The 13,415-nt window shown below is 39.4% G+C and overlaps 1 protein-coding gene across 2 annotated transcripts in view; it reads right to left on the bottom strand.

Moving 5' to 3' along the window:
- PEL1 (Eukaryotic release factor 1 (eRF1) family protein) overlaps window positions 1-13,415 on the bottom strand; it is a 377,005-nt gene that overhangs the window by 230,793 nt on the left and 132,797 nt on the right. For both annotated transcript variants that reach the window (XM_089373739.1, XM_089373740.1), the window contains exons 8-10: window positions 5,832-5,907; window positions 5,573-5,605; window positions 5,396-5,464 (exon numbers count right to left, since the gene is read on the bottom strand). In XM_089373739.1, the coding sequence (XP_089229865.1) occupies window positions 5,396-5,464; window positions 5,573-5,605; window positions 5,832-5,907 (178 nt within the window). The remainder of the gene's footprint in view (window positions 1-5,395; window positions 5,465-5,572; window positions 5,606-5,831; window positions 5,908-13,415) is intronic.

Below are 13,415 nucleotides of genomic sequence, written 5' to 3'. Positions count from 1 at the left end.
AGACTACATGGATATACCAATGATGATTGGCAGTGTGGTGGACCGAAAGAACACTTTTAGGTGTTGTTTCTCTTTGGTATCTGCCTCGATATCCTGGATGAACAGGAAGCAGAAGTTGGTGGCTTTGAGCACCGTCGAGGCAGAGTACATTGCTGCTAGTATGGCCTCTTGTGAGAAGGTCTAGTTGCGAAAGCTCTTCAATGAGTTGTTTGGATTTACATTGGATACCACCGTGATCCTGTGTGACAACCAGAGCGGGATTCGTTTATCAAAGAATCTCGTATTTCATGATCGCTCCAAACATATCGATATCAAGTACCACTATATTCGGGATATGGTGCAGCGGGAGCAATAAGGCTCCAACATATCGTTACAGATGAACAGGTCGCCGACATTTTGACGAAGCCCCTGGGAAAGGTCAAATTCTTGACTTTCCGAGAATGACTTGGTGTCATTCAAAGACCCTCTTATGAGGGTCGAGTATGATGTATTGAGCTCTGGGAGCTCCAGGGGGGCGCGGCGTACTTGGAGCGACATGCGACCACAGGGAGACTCACCATCCCTTAGTGGTGCACTATGTACAGGGTGAAAGATTCAACCTTCCCCTGTGACACCTCATGGCGACTGTAGGACAAGATGATTAGTTCTCATGTGGGCCAAGATGATTAGTTATCCGTGGCAGCTGTGGAACAGGATGATTAGTTCTCTTGTGGCCCAAGATGGTTAGTTCTCCGTGGCGACTGTGGAACAAGATGATTAGTTCTCCTGTGGCGACTGTTGGACAAGTTGATTCGTTCTCCTATGGACAGGATGATTAGTTCTCTTGATGAGGCATCCTACCCATGCAGTTTGGGACTCGTGGGAAGTACCTCTCATCTGATCAATGAGTAGGGAAATGAGGTTAGGGACCATTAGTAGTACTATCGATGGATGCATTGTTGTATCTACCATACTCCCTATGCTAGGATGACCTCCATTGATCTAGGATCAATGATACTGATCTGGGATTAGTGAGAGTGGTATGACACACTCTAACACTGACTTCGGGTCAGTGGAGGATGGTATGATACATCCTCGATCATTTCTTCTTCTTCATAGTTCGAGCAAAGCATAGCAGAGGAGAGAAGGGCCAAGCAGTGCAGGGCAATGCATTTGATGGCTAGGATAGTAGCAACGGTCAGACGGATTGCAGATGGAGTTCTCCCTAGTTGAAAGGGAGTGTTAAAATTGGCAACTAGGGCCAAACTCCATGTGGGTCACCTCATTTATGGCAGTTGATATTTTTCCTAGATTCCTCTTGTCGAGAGGTGTAGGATTGATCTAAAGATCATCCGATTCCGACAAGTATTTATGGAGATATGAATTTATTTGTATTTACTTGACAAATTGTCAAGGTCGGCCAACAGTTAAATGTGTGGCACACATGCCTAGTGAATCATATAAATACAAGAGAGGTTGATTCATTTTCTCATCATCTCATCTCACTCATTCTTCTCTCTCTCTCTCCTTAGCTTTGGGTTATACAAGGAGCAGCTCACACGTGGGAAGGAGGAGGACACATTAGGGCAAGGAGGACGCTGAAAGGAGGACGCAGAAGCTGCTGAAGGTCTCTTTGACCTGCGTTGACCAAGCGTTGACTCATCAAGGGTGCGGTTTTGGTGTGGCTGCCTCTCCTAGGCAAGCCGCAGATTTTGGCACAAAAATCGAGGCAATCCGTCCACAGGTTTGACCAGTGTTGACTGCCCTAGTTTTGGGCAGCAGGTTGACTTCAGCCAACAGCAGTTTGACTGTGTATTTGGGGCTGTTCAAGGGTTGTTTCTTTAGATTGTTCGAGGGCTAGTTGACTGGAAATTGACCAAGCATATTGGAGGTCAATTTCAACTCGTTTGACCAAGTTTGACTTTGTTGATCTTGGGTTTGTTGTTGCTGATATAAAATTACAGAATTCTGATTTTGTACTATTTCTCTGTACTGCACTATTGAAGATAAAAGAAGATTTGATCAAAGGGTTTCCCCGCATTGGGGTTTGTCCCTGGCTAGCCGCCACATCTTGTGTCTCTTGTCTTGGCTTGTTTTTTGTTGATCATTTAATGTTCTATCTGCACTTTACTTAATGTATATGTGATTGTTAATCTGTGGTTAATAAGAAGAAAAGAAGTAATCTGCTCTAAGCATAGAACATACCATAATTTAACAGTACCTCATCATTAAGCGGCAGCTCAAGGAGAGAATGCCAGTCTATTAAGGGAGGTTTGAAGATCCAGATAACATATCTTAAAAGCAATTGCACCAAGAAAGATGAAACCTCACATAGTGTGGTCTCTAATGCATGTTTTGGGGAAACTGATAGCTTTATTTATGAATGACCCCAGCCATTGGGAAAATTCACAATGATGTTGTGTTTATGGATCTAGAAGATAATGGGTATGGATATTTATTAAAGAATGAGTGGACCAAAGGAGCACTAAGTCATTGTTATACTTCCACACTAGATCCACTATCTGTGGAATTTGTATTATAAGAACGAAGGTGCTCCATCTAACAATGTTTCCAAATGCACATATTTTGATGTCAGCCACATTTTGAGGGTGTTTATAACCACCAACAGGACTCATTAAGCACATCTTCCCACATTGGACCTATTAGATGAGGAATCTGTTGAGTTTATTGAAGAAAGAGCTCAAGGACAAGGAGCATCCAACTTCTTACGAATATGGCTATATATTCCTTAAACCATGGATCTAAAGAGTGGCCAATAATTTATTGTTAATCCTTGGAGAAAGACCCAGGAAGAGGGACATCCAGCCTTTAAGAAGATGTATAATTCCGTTGGGTAAGTTAACATTCCCTGGTTACAGATCTTGAGGTGGTTGAACATATTAATTGCTTTTTTGAAAGAAAGTTGATCTAATACCACTTGTTGCTACTTACGGAGAAGTTGTTGAGGAGGTTAATGATCTAGATATTTTAATTTTATTATTATCCATTGGGAGGACTTGTGGATCTAGAATCCACTAAATTATTTTATTGTAAGAGGTTGACCTACAGGCTCTCTTTAAAGAACAGCTCCTTCATTCATTGGTCATGGTTGGATTGATAATTTGATAAGGAAACCTTTCTAAGCCTAGTTGAAAATCACTTAAGAGGTGGAAGTGAAGGTACAAGCAAGTATATGTGAGGCTCTCTTCATCTCTTTTCTATTGAATTATTTGAGTTTTATCCTTGAGTAGCTATTGTATTTTATTGCTGGGATAATCTCTAGATCGCAAACCTTTGCAGTGTGCACATAAGAAAAGACGTATGAAGTTGTAAACACTCCTTAGTTCTTTGATGTAATCTTGGACATTGGGGAAGACTTCTGCTGTAATTAAAGATTTGATGTGGCATAGGTTAATGGCCCATTTGATTCTATGGGCTTGTGATTAAAGATGTGACTTGTTGCTTCGGCTGTCCACCCATTTGAAGGCTGTATTTATTGCTCCATTTCTTTATAATCTCATGTTATGGTTCTTTCTTCACTATTTTAATATTGATTATTAATTGGCTGCATATTTTTAGTGTTGACGATGCATAGTGTATAAGGGCCCTTGTGTACTCTCATGTAACCTAAGGAATCCATCTTCACTAGTCATGACACATCAATGTATGGCTTGAATACATCTTCACATAATTTCAAGCCCTCTTTGTTTGTATTTGTTGACTCCATAACCCTTGGATTGGCACTAATCTTGGCGACCCAACATCACCTCAATTCTAAATTATATCATAAATTTACTTAGGGAAACCCCCTTTTCGCCAGAGGAGAGTCAGCCCAAAGTGAGAGAGGGAGCTACTGTGGTGATAGGAGATAGCCCCTCTAAGTCCCTCTCGGGTTGCACTTGGTTTTTTGGATTTATCATTTGAGGTGCAAGTTTGGGAGGTAACATGTGATATTTTTCAAACCAATGCTACAATTTGTTGAGCAAATATTCATTTGAATTTCTGCTCAATTAAAGTGGCCTCTAATGGCCACATAGTACTATATCATTGATCAATTGATTCCATGGCTTTCTACGCAAAGCACTTCATAGAATTGAGAGATGACCTCATTATTCCACCCTTCATATGCATGTCATCAATGGATGCACGCTCTCGAGATTCCCCTAGGATGGTTTAGGCTAGGTTAACACCAACTTCAGGTGGAGATCAAGCACCAACTCTCATGGTCGAACAGGATATGCCATTTGTGCCACCTTCAAAAGAACGAGAAAGAGGAGCATTTGATATTCCATTACCTCATTTACTATGAGGTCCGTCAATGGTTTTACTTTCTATTAGGGAGTCAGAATTCCCTTTCCATTTTCTTCTAGTGCCATAACAAGATATGCCTAACCTTGTTCATGAGGGAGGTCCTTGGCCTCTGATCCCAATCTCTTTGGCCAGCCCCCCAGACCAAACACCACCAAGATGATAACAATTCTTATTCCCAATGCACCATCTAAGAAGAGCACCAGGATGCAAGCCTAGAGCAATCCCATTTCCAAGTCTAGATCCATGAGGCCTCAATGGTTTTGATACCTTAAATTGGGGCATCACCCTACTTCTCTAGGACTCCTACAGAGGTATCATCTCAGATATTGAGATAGTTCACACCACACTAGCAAGAAGGCAAGTTCTTCCACATCTCAATAGCAGATGTTAGGAGCTACCTGCTTTAGGGGACTCTAACACTCCCTTTCCTTGTACTCTTGTACAAGAAATTACTCCATGTTTTGGGAGCCCAATAGTATTTGTACACTTATATTTGTATTCTAAGCACTCTCCTGGTATATCTTTCTTCCATTTTTGTTCTTACCCTTAGATCTTAGATATTAGAATAGCTGTCTTTCTCTTCTCTTTTGCTTTATAAGTTTATACAGAAGTAACTATTGCACTCCCACACTGTATCAACATTGTTAAACTTAGCAGTCCCATGGACTTACTTTTGTGGTCATTTTAGGAATTAACAAAATTATTTTACCTTATCTCATCTGTAGAAAAAGAGAACTTTTTTCATTATTTCTTATATCCACAGCGAGCATCTTTACTCTCTTCCACAAGGATTGTAACACAGTGACCAACAGCAACAGAGAGAGTTTTTGAAAGGATTGTAACACAGTGACCAACAGCAACAGAAATTGTCTATGGCATTTGTCCCCAAGTCCAATTGCAACTAACTGTCCAGAAAAAACTTTACCTTCCCTTGAATCTGTCATCTATAAGACCAGCTATATTACTTTTTTACCAAGAAGATGCAATTTAAGCAACCATACTTCAGTGAAAGATCCCTGAGTCAAAATAACATGCAACAACTGTATTTCTTCAGTTCCAGCAATATAGTTGACACTTTCCTCTATGATGGTAAGTTGAAGAATACCTTTGTAAAACCTGGACTTGCAATTACAAGACAACGGACAATACTGAAGTCACAGTGCCTCAAAACTGCCTGAAAGAGAGCAAGCACCAGCAGGGATAAAGTCATTAATCAAACTTAAAAGGGAATGCAATCACAAAAGCCAAAAAGCATCAAAGATGAGGAGAAAAAACACAGCACCTGCAAAACATTCTCGAAAAATTTGTTTAAAGCCTGTCCCATCCATAAAACTTCATTAGTATCCATATGGTACATTTCATGTCAGGATGAACAAAACAAAATCTACTATATATATTGAAGAGAAGTCTTTTATATATTTAAGTAGCAATAGGGCAAAAACTGTATTATACTAAATAGGCAATAAATATTGCAGCCATAAGAAATACAATTTAATGCCCTTAACTATGTCAAACATCAGACATGAATATCCATATTATACCTTCTCGTAGCCAGCAATAGCTGGACCACGTTTGCGAGGAATTGATGTTTCTATCCTGGCACTTGTTGTCGTCACACTATTGAAAATCATTAATCATCAGCAGGCAAATTGATAGATTAATGCAAAAAATTATTAATCAAGACGAGATGAAACCCAAGGGACCCATCAAATAATGATGTCAATAGCATCCGTGACAACTTGAATTCAGAAGAATTTACACACAAAACAAAGGTCCTAGGCTCCTTGGGTGGGGGAGCATTGATATCAACAGAGATATAGATGCATGTTGTTACAGTCTCACAATATATTGCTGTAAAGTTAGAACTTTGTTAATGGAAAAAATTGCAAGGTTCCAAAATTTTATGCTTTCAGTTAAAATTTTATAATCACCAAAATCTATCTTGCTTTCCACCAGACCAAATACAAAGATTAATAACAAAAACATACAACATCAAAGTTACCATTCTCCAAGCTTGTTAACGAAAATTGGCCTCCATCCACAACAAACTATTAGAAAATATGCCATCCATTCCGCCCTGACACTAGAATCTCTGTTAGAATAGAAGACTCTGGCTCCATCCTTCTGCTTGCTACTTAGCTTTGGTAAATTATAATGATTAGGGTTAGTATGTTCCATTTCTTAATCTTTTCCACCTGCCTAACACTCAGCTGTTAGCTCAGTGATTTGACTTTAGTGTTTCAGACTTCAATAAATCTCAGCAATAGATACTTTAGTTCACATCAACAATATTGATTCTAGACTGCACAACTTCCAAGTGATGGCTAGATGACATATTGAGATATGCCAACCTATAAATGTTAAAGCCTGTTTTAATGTCCTCTCCCTTATCCCTTCGTGCATCAGTAACCCAAGTTAAGATCTATTGCTAACCTTGCTATACTTTGGTGGTTAGCCAAATAACATCAAATAACCTTAGCCCAAGGGGATAGCACAACTGGTTGTCACCAATGTTTTTTATTTTTATATTTTTTTTAGATCTACAGGAATCGGTAACTCATTGGGATTACATAGGCGAGGCCCATGTTCAAAGCCGACTGGCTGCCAGTATAAACTCTAGGCTAGTGTCAACAGCTCGGCAAGCCAGCACAGAGCAGGAAACGTATGACTTAGCAAGGGCCGAGGCGTGTCGAAGCACACCAGGGGTGTGAACCTCTATCTAGGAGCCATCTACCCTTCTAGCCTTATCACAAGTACGACAGGCCAACTTGTCTCTTTACAGGAATTAGGCCAGTTCCATATTGGCAAGTGTCCAATTTGAATCCCCATTGGTGAGGTTCAATAATCTACACCAATGGATTTACTAGAGATGCCATCCACAAATGTGAAGAAGCATCCCTTGGCTTTCCCTACAAATTTTTCCGTGGAAAAATCATCAAAAAACCTCATGTAAGTTATTGATTACAAAAATATTGTCGGAAAATAAACTGCCAATCCTCAACAATAATTTGAGGGAATACTACCATAATTTTCTGGCAATTGCTAGCATGTAACTAATTTTAATACAAGCCTTATCTAGAAGGAAAACCACTCTACAAAGCGAGCTTTATTACAAAATTGCCAATTCATAGGCAAAATCATTTTGAAAATAATTTGACAAGGCTGCAGGTGCAGAAATTAAGGATGGAGATGGACCATTTCCAGCAACTTCTGGACTTTTCATGAGGGCCCCCTTGTACCATGAGTAGGAAGTCCCTGGCCCCTCTTGGCCTATTGATGTTTATAGCTCAGGAGGGTACTTCTACACATGCCTAAGTGTCTAGGTGTGCAGAAGTCGCCTAATGGATAAGAAGCTATTGTTAAGCATATAGAAGATTGGATTGAGGGGATACACTATTTTGAAGCATATAGAGAATTAGATGGAGAGGGAAAGTTGTCCTCCTCTTAAGTAACCCCTACCAAATGTGCAGTCCAGCAGTGCTCATAACATCCATGGCCAAAGAGAATAAGTTCTGAATAGACTCTAGAAGACTGGCTGGAGTGACTACAAAAGCCGGAGCTGGCCCAAGAAATGTCTTGCTGTCTAGTTGTGGTCCACTACTAAGATCTAGAGGAGGTGGACTGTCTGGGGGTCTAGCATAAACTGTCGTGGGATCCAAGTGGGAAACTTTGAAGTTTCCAGTTAAGATACAACAAAACAACTCTATTACAATGCCATGTTCCTCTGAAGTGCATGGGGAAATGGAGACAACATCACCTAGTAGGGCAGCTTTCCAGAAGATTCTGCTGGAAACAATATGATGTTGTGTGTCCCATGCAAGCTCCCAACATTCCCAGGCACACTTGCAACTCCAGAAAATGGCAAACAGTTTCAACCCTTCCCTAATGCAGGCATGAAGCATTTATCAACTCCATCCAAGACAATCTCTCTGTGTAAGGTAGTCAATGATAAATTGAATGTTCACATTCAAACATATCTAGCGGGATTGGATGTGGTGTTATCATAAGCCCATTTGGCTGTATAAGACTCATAGATTGTATCAGACTCTTCATTCACCCTATGCTTTCCAAGAAACTTTACATACAAGATGGGGTCTCTCAGATGAAGAAGCCAAGTGGAAAGGGAACATTTCAAATTTTCCAAATGCAACTTGTCAAATCCAATTCTGAAAGAAAAAAACAGAACACTTGTTTTGGAATTGGTTTTAGCATGAAAATATTCTTCCATTACCCTGACAAGGGGTGTTTAGTTCTCTATCATTGGGAGGTGGTTACCTTCAGATGGCATATTCTTTCAATATCCTAACCAGAGGTGTTTAGCTCTATATCTTTGAGAACTTAGAAGCAGTTACCTTAGACAGCAGGCTCTGAGGCTCCTCCATATCCAGATCCACTAGGTTGAATACATCTTTCTTTCAGCCTATCTCAGCCTAAGGTACCAGGAAATGAAAACGGATACAGATCCAGATACAGATCCACTAGATTTTTGAAAAGCCAGGATTCGGATACGGTGCTGAAACGCAACGCACAAAATATACAATAATATTTTTTAATTTTAAAAAACATATTAAAAGTTAAAAATCAAAAAAAAAATCATGAATCACAACATTAGAGCTGAAATTATTAGATAATTTATAAATCTGAAGACTGAAATCATGATGCGTCATGCTTTATACCAAAGGTATAGCTGTAATACAAAACTGAGTGTCTAATCAATGATCACTCTATTAATATGATGATGTAAAGTAGGTCTAACTAGATGTCCATAAATGGGTCTACATGTTCATGATTTAAATATTTCAACTCTAAATCATGATCAGCCTGCCATCTACCTTGAAAATTGCCTTAAAATCTAAAAATGTCCATCTAGTTACAACAGTAAATGAATATTGGACATTGTTTGAGAACATGTTATAGTCTACGTACTTTATCTTCTAAGAGGATCCTTCACCTAGAAAAGGATGGGATTGATCTAATTAAATTATTAATGACACAGCCATCCTTTGTACACTACATAGTATTATCCTTGTATTGTCTCTAGGCTTTCATGTTAGCATTATCAAAAATTGAAAATTGAAATTTTTACGTGTCAAAGCTTTCCTGCTAGCTGTTGAGAAATCTAAAGGGCAATGATTAAAGTGATTTCTCTTTTTTTGATAACTGCTTGTGATGTCTTTTTACTTAGTTTACTTATTAGCTTCACTTATGATTATTATTTTGTGTATCATCAAACAGCTACCAAAAACACAGAATATAGGCTGCAAGCCAGGGCCAAACCCTCTCCACTTGAGAGAAAAACCCACAAATCTCTCCTCTTCCTTATAGATTCTTCAATTGACGAATTCCAAGACCTTTAGACCAAGACCAATACCCTCCAAGGCCAAGTCCAACCTTTATGGATGATGTGCTTTCCTTGTTCAAGTCAAACCCAGTCAAATCTCTTCCAGTAGTACAACTTTGACCTCCAGCTACAGAATTTCAAACTCCATTGTAGACCTGAAATTTTCGGCCCTCCTACAGTTGTTTCTACCAATGTGGAAAAAGTCGAAGTCAGGATTAATTCGGCAAGGGTCCAAAAGTTGAAAAACTCGGCAAAGTCAGGAGTTTTTTGAAAAAGTCGGCAAAATTAAAAAAAAATAAATAAAAAAATAAAAATAAAAACACACACACACAAAACACAAAATTATTCATTTTTTTTTTAACATCTAAAGTATCCACAACATCAAATAAATGCATTTCCACATAAACATGTAAAGAAAGCTAATATATAATATGTATATGAAGTCTAGTGCTACATCACATATCAAAATAGTGAATCAACTCCTGAATTTTGAGTCTTGTCTGAGTCTCAACTCTCAAGAGTCAAAATATCAACAAAAAATATAATAAAAGTATATCATGAGTCATCTAAAAGTCATCAAGTAATCAGTCACTTAGATCCTCTTCTCCTTTTACGGGAATAGGGAACGGCTTTGCCTTTTCCTCTAGAGGAAGAAGGCCCTGCCCCTGGGGATACAAATGGACTCAATCGTCCTCTAGAAGTCGATGGAAGAGGTGGCCTCTGTCCTATGTTGTTGTTGCCCATCCTAGATGGTGTCACCTCCTCCTCATCATCCTCAACCAGCTTTGCCTCCTGACCCTGATGTTGCTCCTCCTCCACCTCTAGCACTCCCTCCCCTGCAACTGCTACATCCTCTAAATCCACACCTAACCACTCCGGGATCGAGTCCATGATCGGCCTCTCAGTCTCGACTCTCCATGCAGAGGTGGTATCAATATTGTCCAATGAGATGGCTTCCACATCAGTAGGTGTCTGAAGTTGTCTCACCCACAATCGAAGATTGTAGTAGACGTAGACCATGTCATTGAGGCGTTGGGACTCCAATCTGTATTAGGGTCATAGATTGTAAATTAGTACTTAGAAAATTTAAATATTAAAAATAATCAAATGAATTCAAAAAATTTAATTTGAAATATTTTTACCTGTTGCGCTTTTCGCGGTGTATTTTGTCAAATACACTCCAGTTGCACTCACACCCAGAGGAACTGCATGTTTGGCTGAGCACTTGAATGGCAAGCTTTCGAAGATGGGGTACTCTGGCACCATAGCTTGTCCACCAAGCATCTACAAGTTAAAAGAAAAATGAGAAACATAAAAAAAAAACATTGAAATCTTAAACTTGAAAGTTTGAAACAAACTGAAGCTTACCTGGCACTTTGGTCATCTTATTCTTCATAGCCATGGTAAAACCAAATGTGCCACCTCCCATCCTATAGACCTCCATTTCTTTAGAAATATCTTCACATTCTTGCTCATATGACACCATCTTCTCGACACAAGTGAAGAATCCATCCATCACCTCGGCATCAAATCTGAAACCACAGGAGTAAGAAAATGCAGGGTTGAGGTAGATACCTGCAGCATGAATGGGGCGATGGAGGGTATTGTTCCATCGCTCATCAATCACTCTCCATATGACCTATTGTTTCTCTAACCCCTCGTCTCCCTTATCTTCATAATAAGCACGAATGGCTTCTTTGGCCCTATCCATGGCCTCATACAAGTAGCCCATTGCGGGCTTGTCTCCATCAACCAACCGAAGAACCCTTACCAAAGGTTCTGAAATGGCACACACCTCCTCTACTCCTGCCCAAAAGCTCTGATCATATGAAACTAGTCTGCATATGCCCTCTCCCTCTGGTTTGCAACTAATAGATAAAGAACGCCAATCCGTTGAAAGAAACATGCTCTTCACATCCCACATAGAATTCAATAGAGACTGCAGAGATATGAAAGTAGTGGCAAATCGTGTAATGGCAGGACGCACCAACTCTTTGTTTTTGGTGTATTTTCTCATCAAGCTAAGCACAGATGCATGATTATATATAAATTTTGTTATGCTCCTGGATGATTCAACAATATCCCTCACAATAGGAATCTTACCTATATCCTCCAACATCAAGTCAATGCAATGAGCAGCACAAGGTGTCCAAAACAAGTTAGGATACATCTCCATAAGCAACTTGCCAGCTGCAACATAATTTGCAGCATTGTCTATTATGACTTGGACAACATTGCTTGGGCCTACTTCCTGAATGAAGATGTCCAACAACTCACATAATATACGTGCATCTTTAATGTGTGCAGATGCATCAACAAATTTCATAAACATTGTCCCCTTGGGACAACTAACCAAGAAGTTAAGAAGGGTCCTAACCTTCTGGCCAGTCCAACCATCTGACATGGCTGTGCATCCAGTTTGTTCCCATGATGCCCTAAACTTCGCCAATCTAGCAGTGTAATCAGTCTTTTCATCTTGAAGAAGAGGCCCTCTCAATTCTGCAAAGGTGGGGGCTTTGTACCCCAAGCCAATGACAGCAACAGCATCAAACATAGGCTAGTAGAATGGGTTTGTCTTGGCAATGTTGAAAGGAACATCACTCCATAGAAGACACTTACTGACCAACCTGTCAGCTTCTGCCTTTTCCTTTTTTTTAATTGTTGATTTGATGCTAGGTTGTGCACCAGCTGTGGTTCTAGAACAAAAAAAGATGAGATAGATGAGGGGTTGGGACCTATGGGTGAGGAAGGTGATGCCGAAGAAGCACTGCCACTCTCAATTCTCCCCACTCTTGAGGCCCTAAAAGTTGGATTTTTAGTGCTGCCCTGGTGTCTTTTCCGTCCTCTTTATCTATCAATGATTGAATGGCCCATCGGATGATTTTTGGAGTTGTATTTGGGCAAAGTTCAACATTTTACTCCGGAATTTGCCCCAAATGGAATTTTAATCTATTGATAACTCCTGACATATGCTTGCCACACAACTTGCAAGTCAAATACATTCCATTGATCCCCTCAGTTTCGTGTATGATATTAGGTTCACCATATTCCCACATAGCGTCCAAAATCCTTGGCATTTTGTTTTAAACTTTGAACTTGAATTTAAACCTGGACACAAAAAAAAATTGAAACAAATTAAAAATTTCCCATCACATAAAAAGCAAACACAAATGCAATAGTTGATTTTAGATTTTAAATGACTCTTCTAGTTCTCAGTCACTTAAAAACACTCGGATTCAGTAAACAAGGGTTTGAAATTTGAATTTTTGTCATTTTAATCTTGAAAGTTGAAGTTTTTCTTCAATCTAGAATCTAGATTCTAGGCAAAAATAAGACATAAACAAACTAATAGAATTTTAGAGAAGCATAGAAAGATTTAAGAAATCATGTGTAAAAGAAGCTATGAGAGAAATTAAAATACATACCTGGCACTAGGCAGCAGCAATTCGGCACTTTTAAGTTTGAATCTCCAACGATGAGCAGTGGAAAAATCTCCAAATCTCCACCTCAAAACTCACAAATATTCTCCTCTAATGCAATAAAATGAACACAATACCATCCTGTATTTCAAATAAAATGAAAACAATACCATAGCAACACCATGAAATTGCTTCAGCCTTCAACTCAGCAAAATATAATTTGTATTGCACTCAGAAACAAATTACAATACATACCACTAATAGAGCGAGCTCTAGCAATAAAAAGAGAAATCTACAGCAGACAGTTGATCAATGTATATGGTTGTAGGTGGTTGTAGGTGGTTGTTACAATCCAAATCTCCACC

This window comes from Pinus tabuliformis, chromosome 8, assembly GCF_031772625.1.
Source record: "Pinus tabuliformis cultivar Carrire ecotype Pingquan chromosome 8, CPIR1, whole genome shotgun sequence".
NCBI classification, from domain to species: domain Eukaryota; kingdom Viridiplantae; phylum Streptophyta; class Pinopsida; order Pinales; family Pinaceae; genus Pinus; species Pinus tabuliformis.
This window is presented reverse-complemented; position numbering and strand designations above follow the sequence as displayed.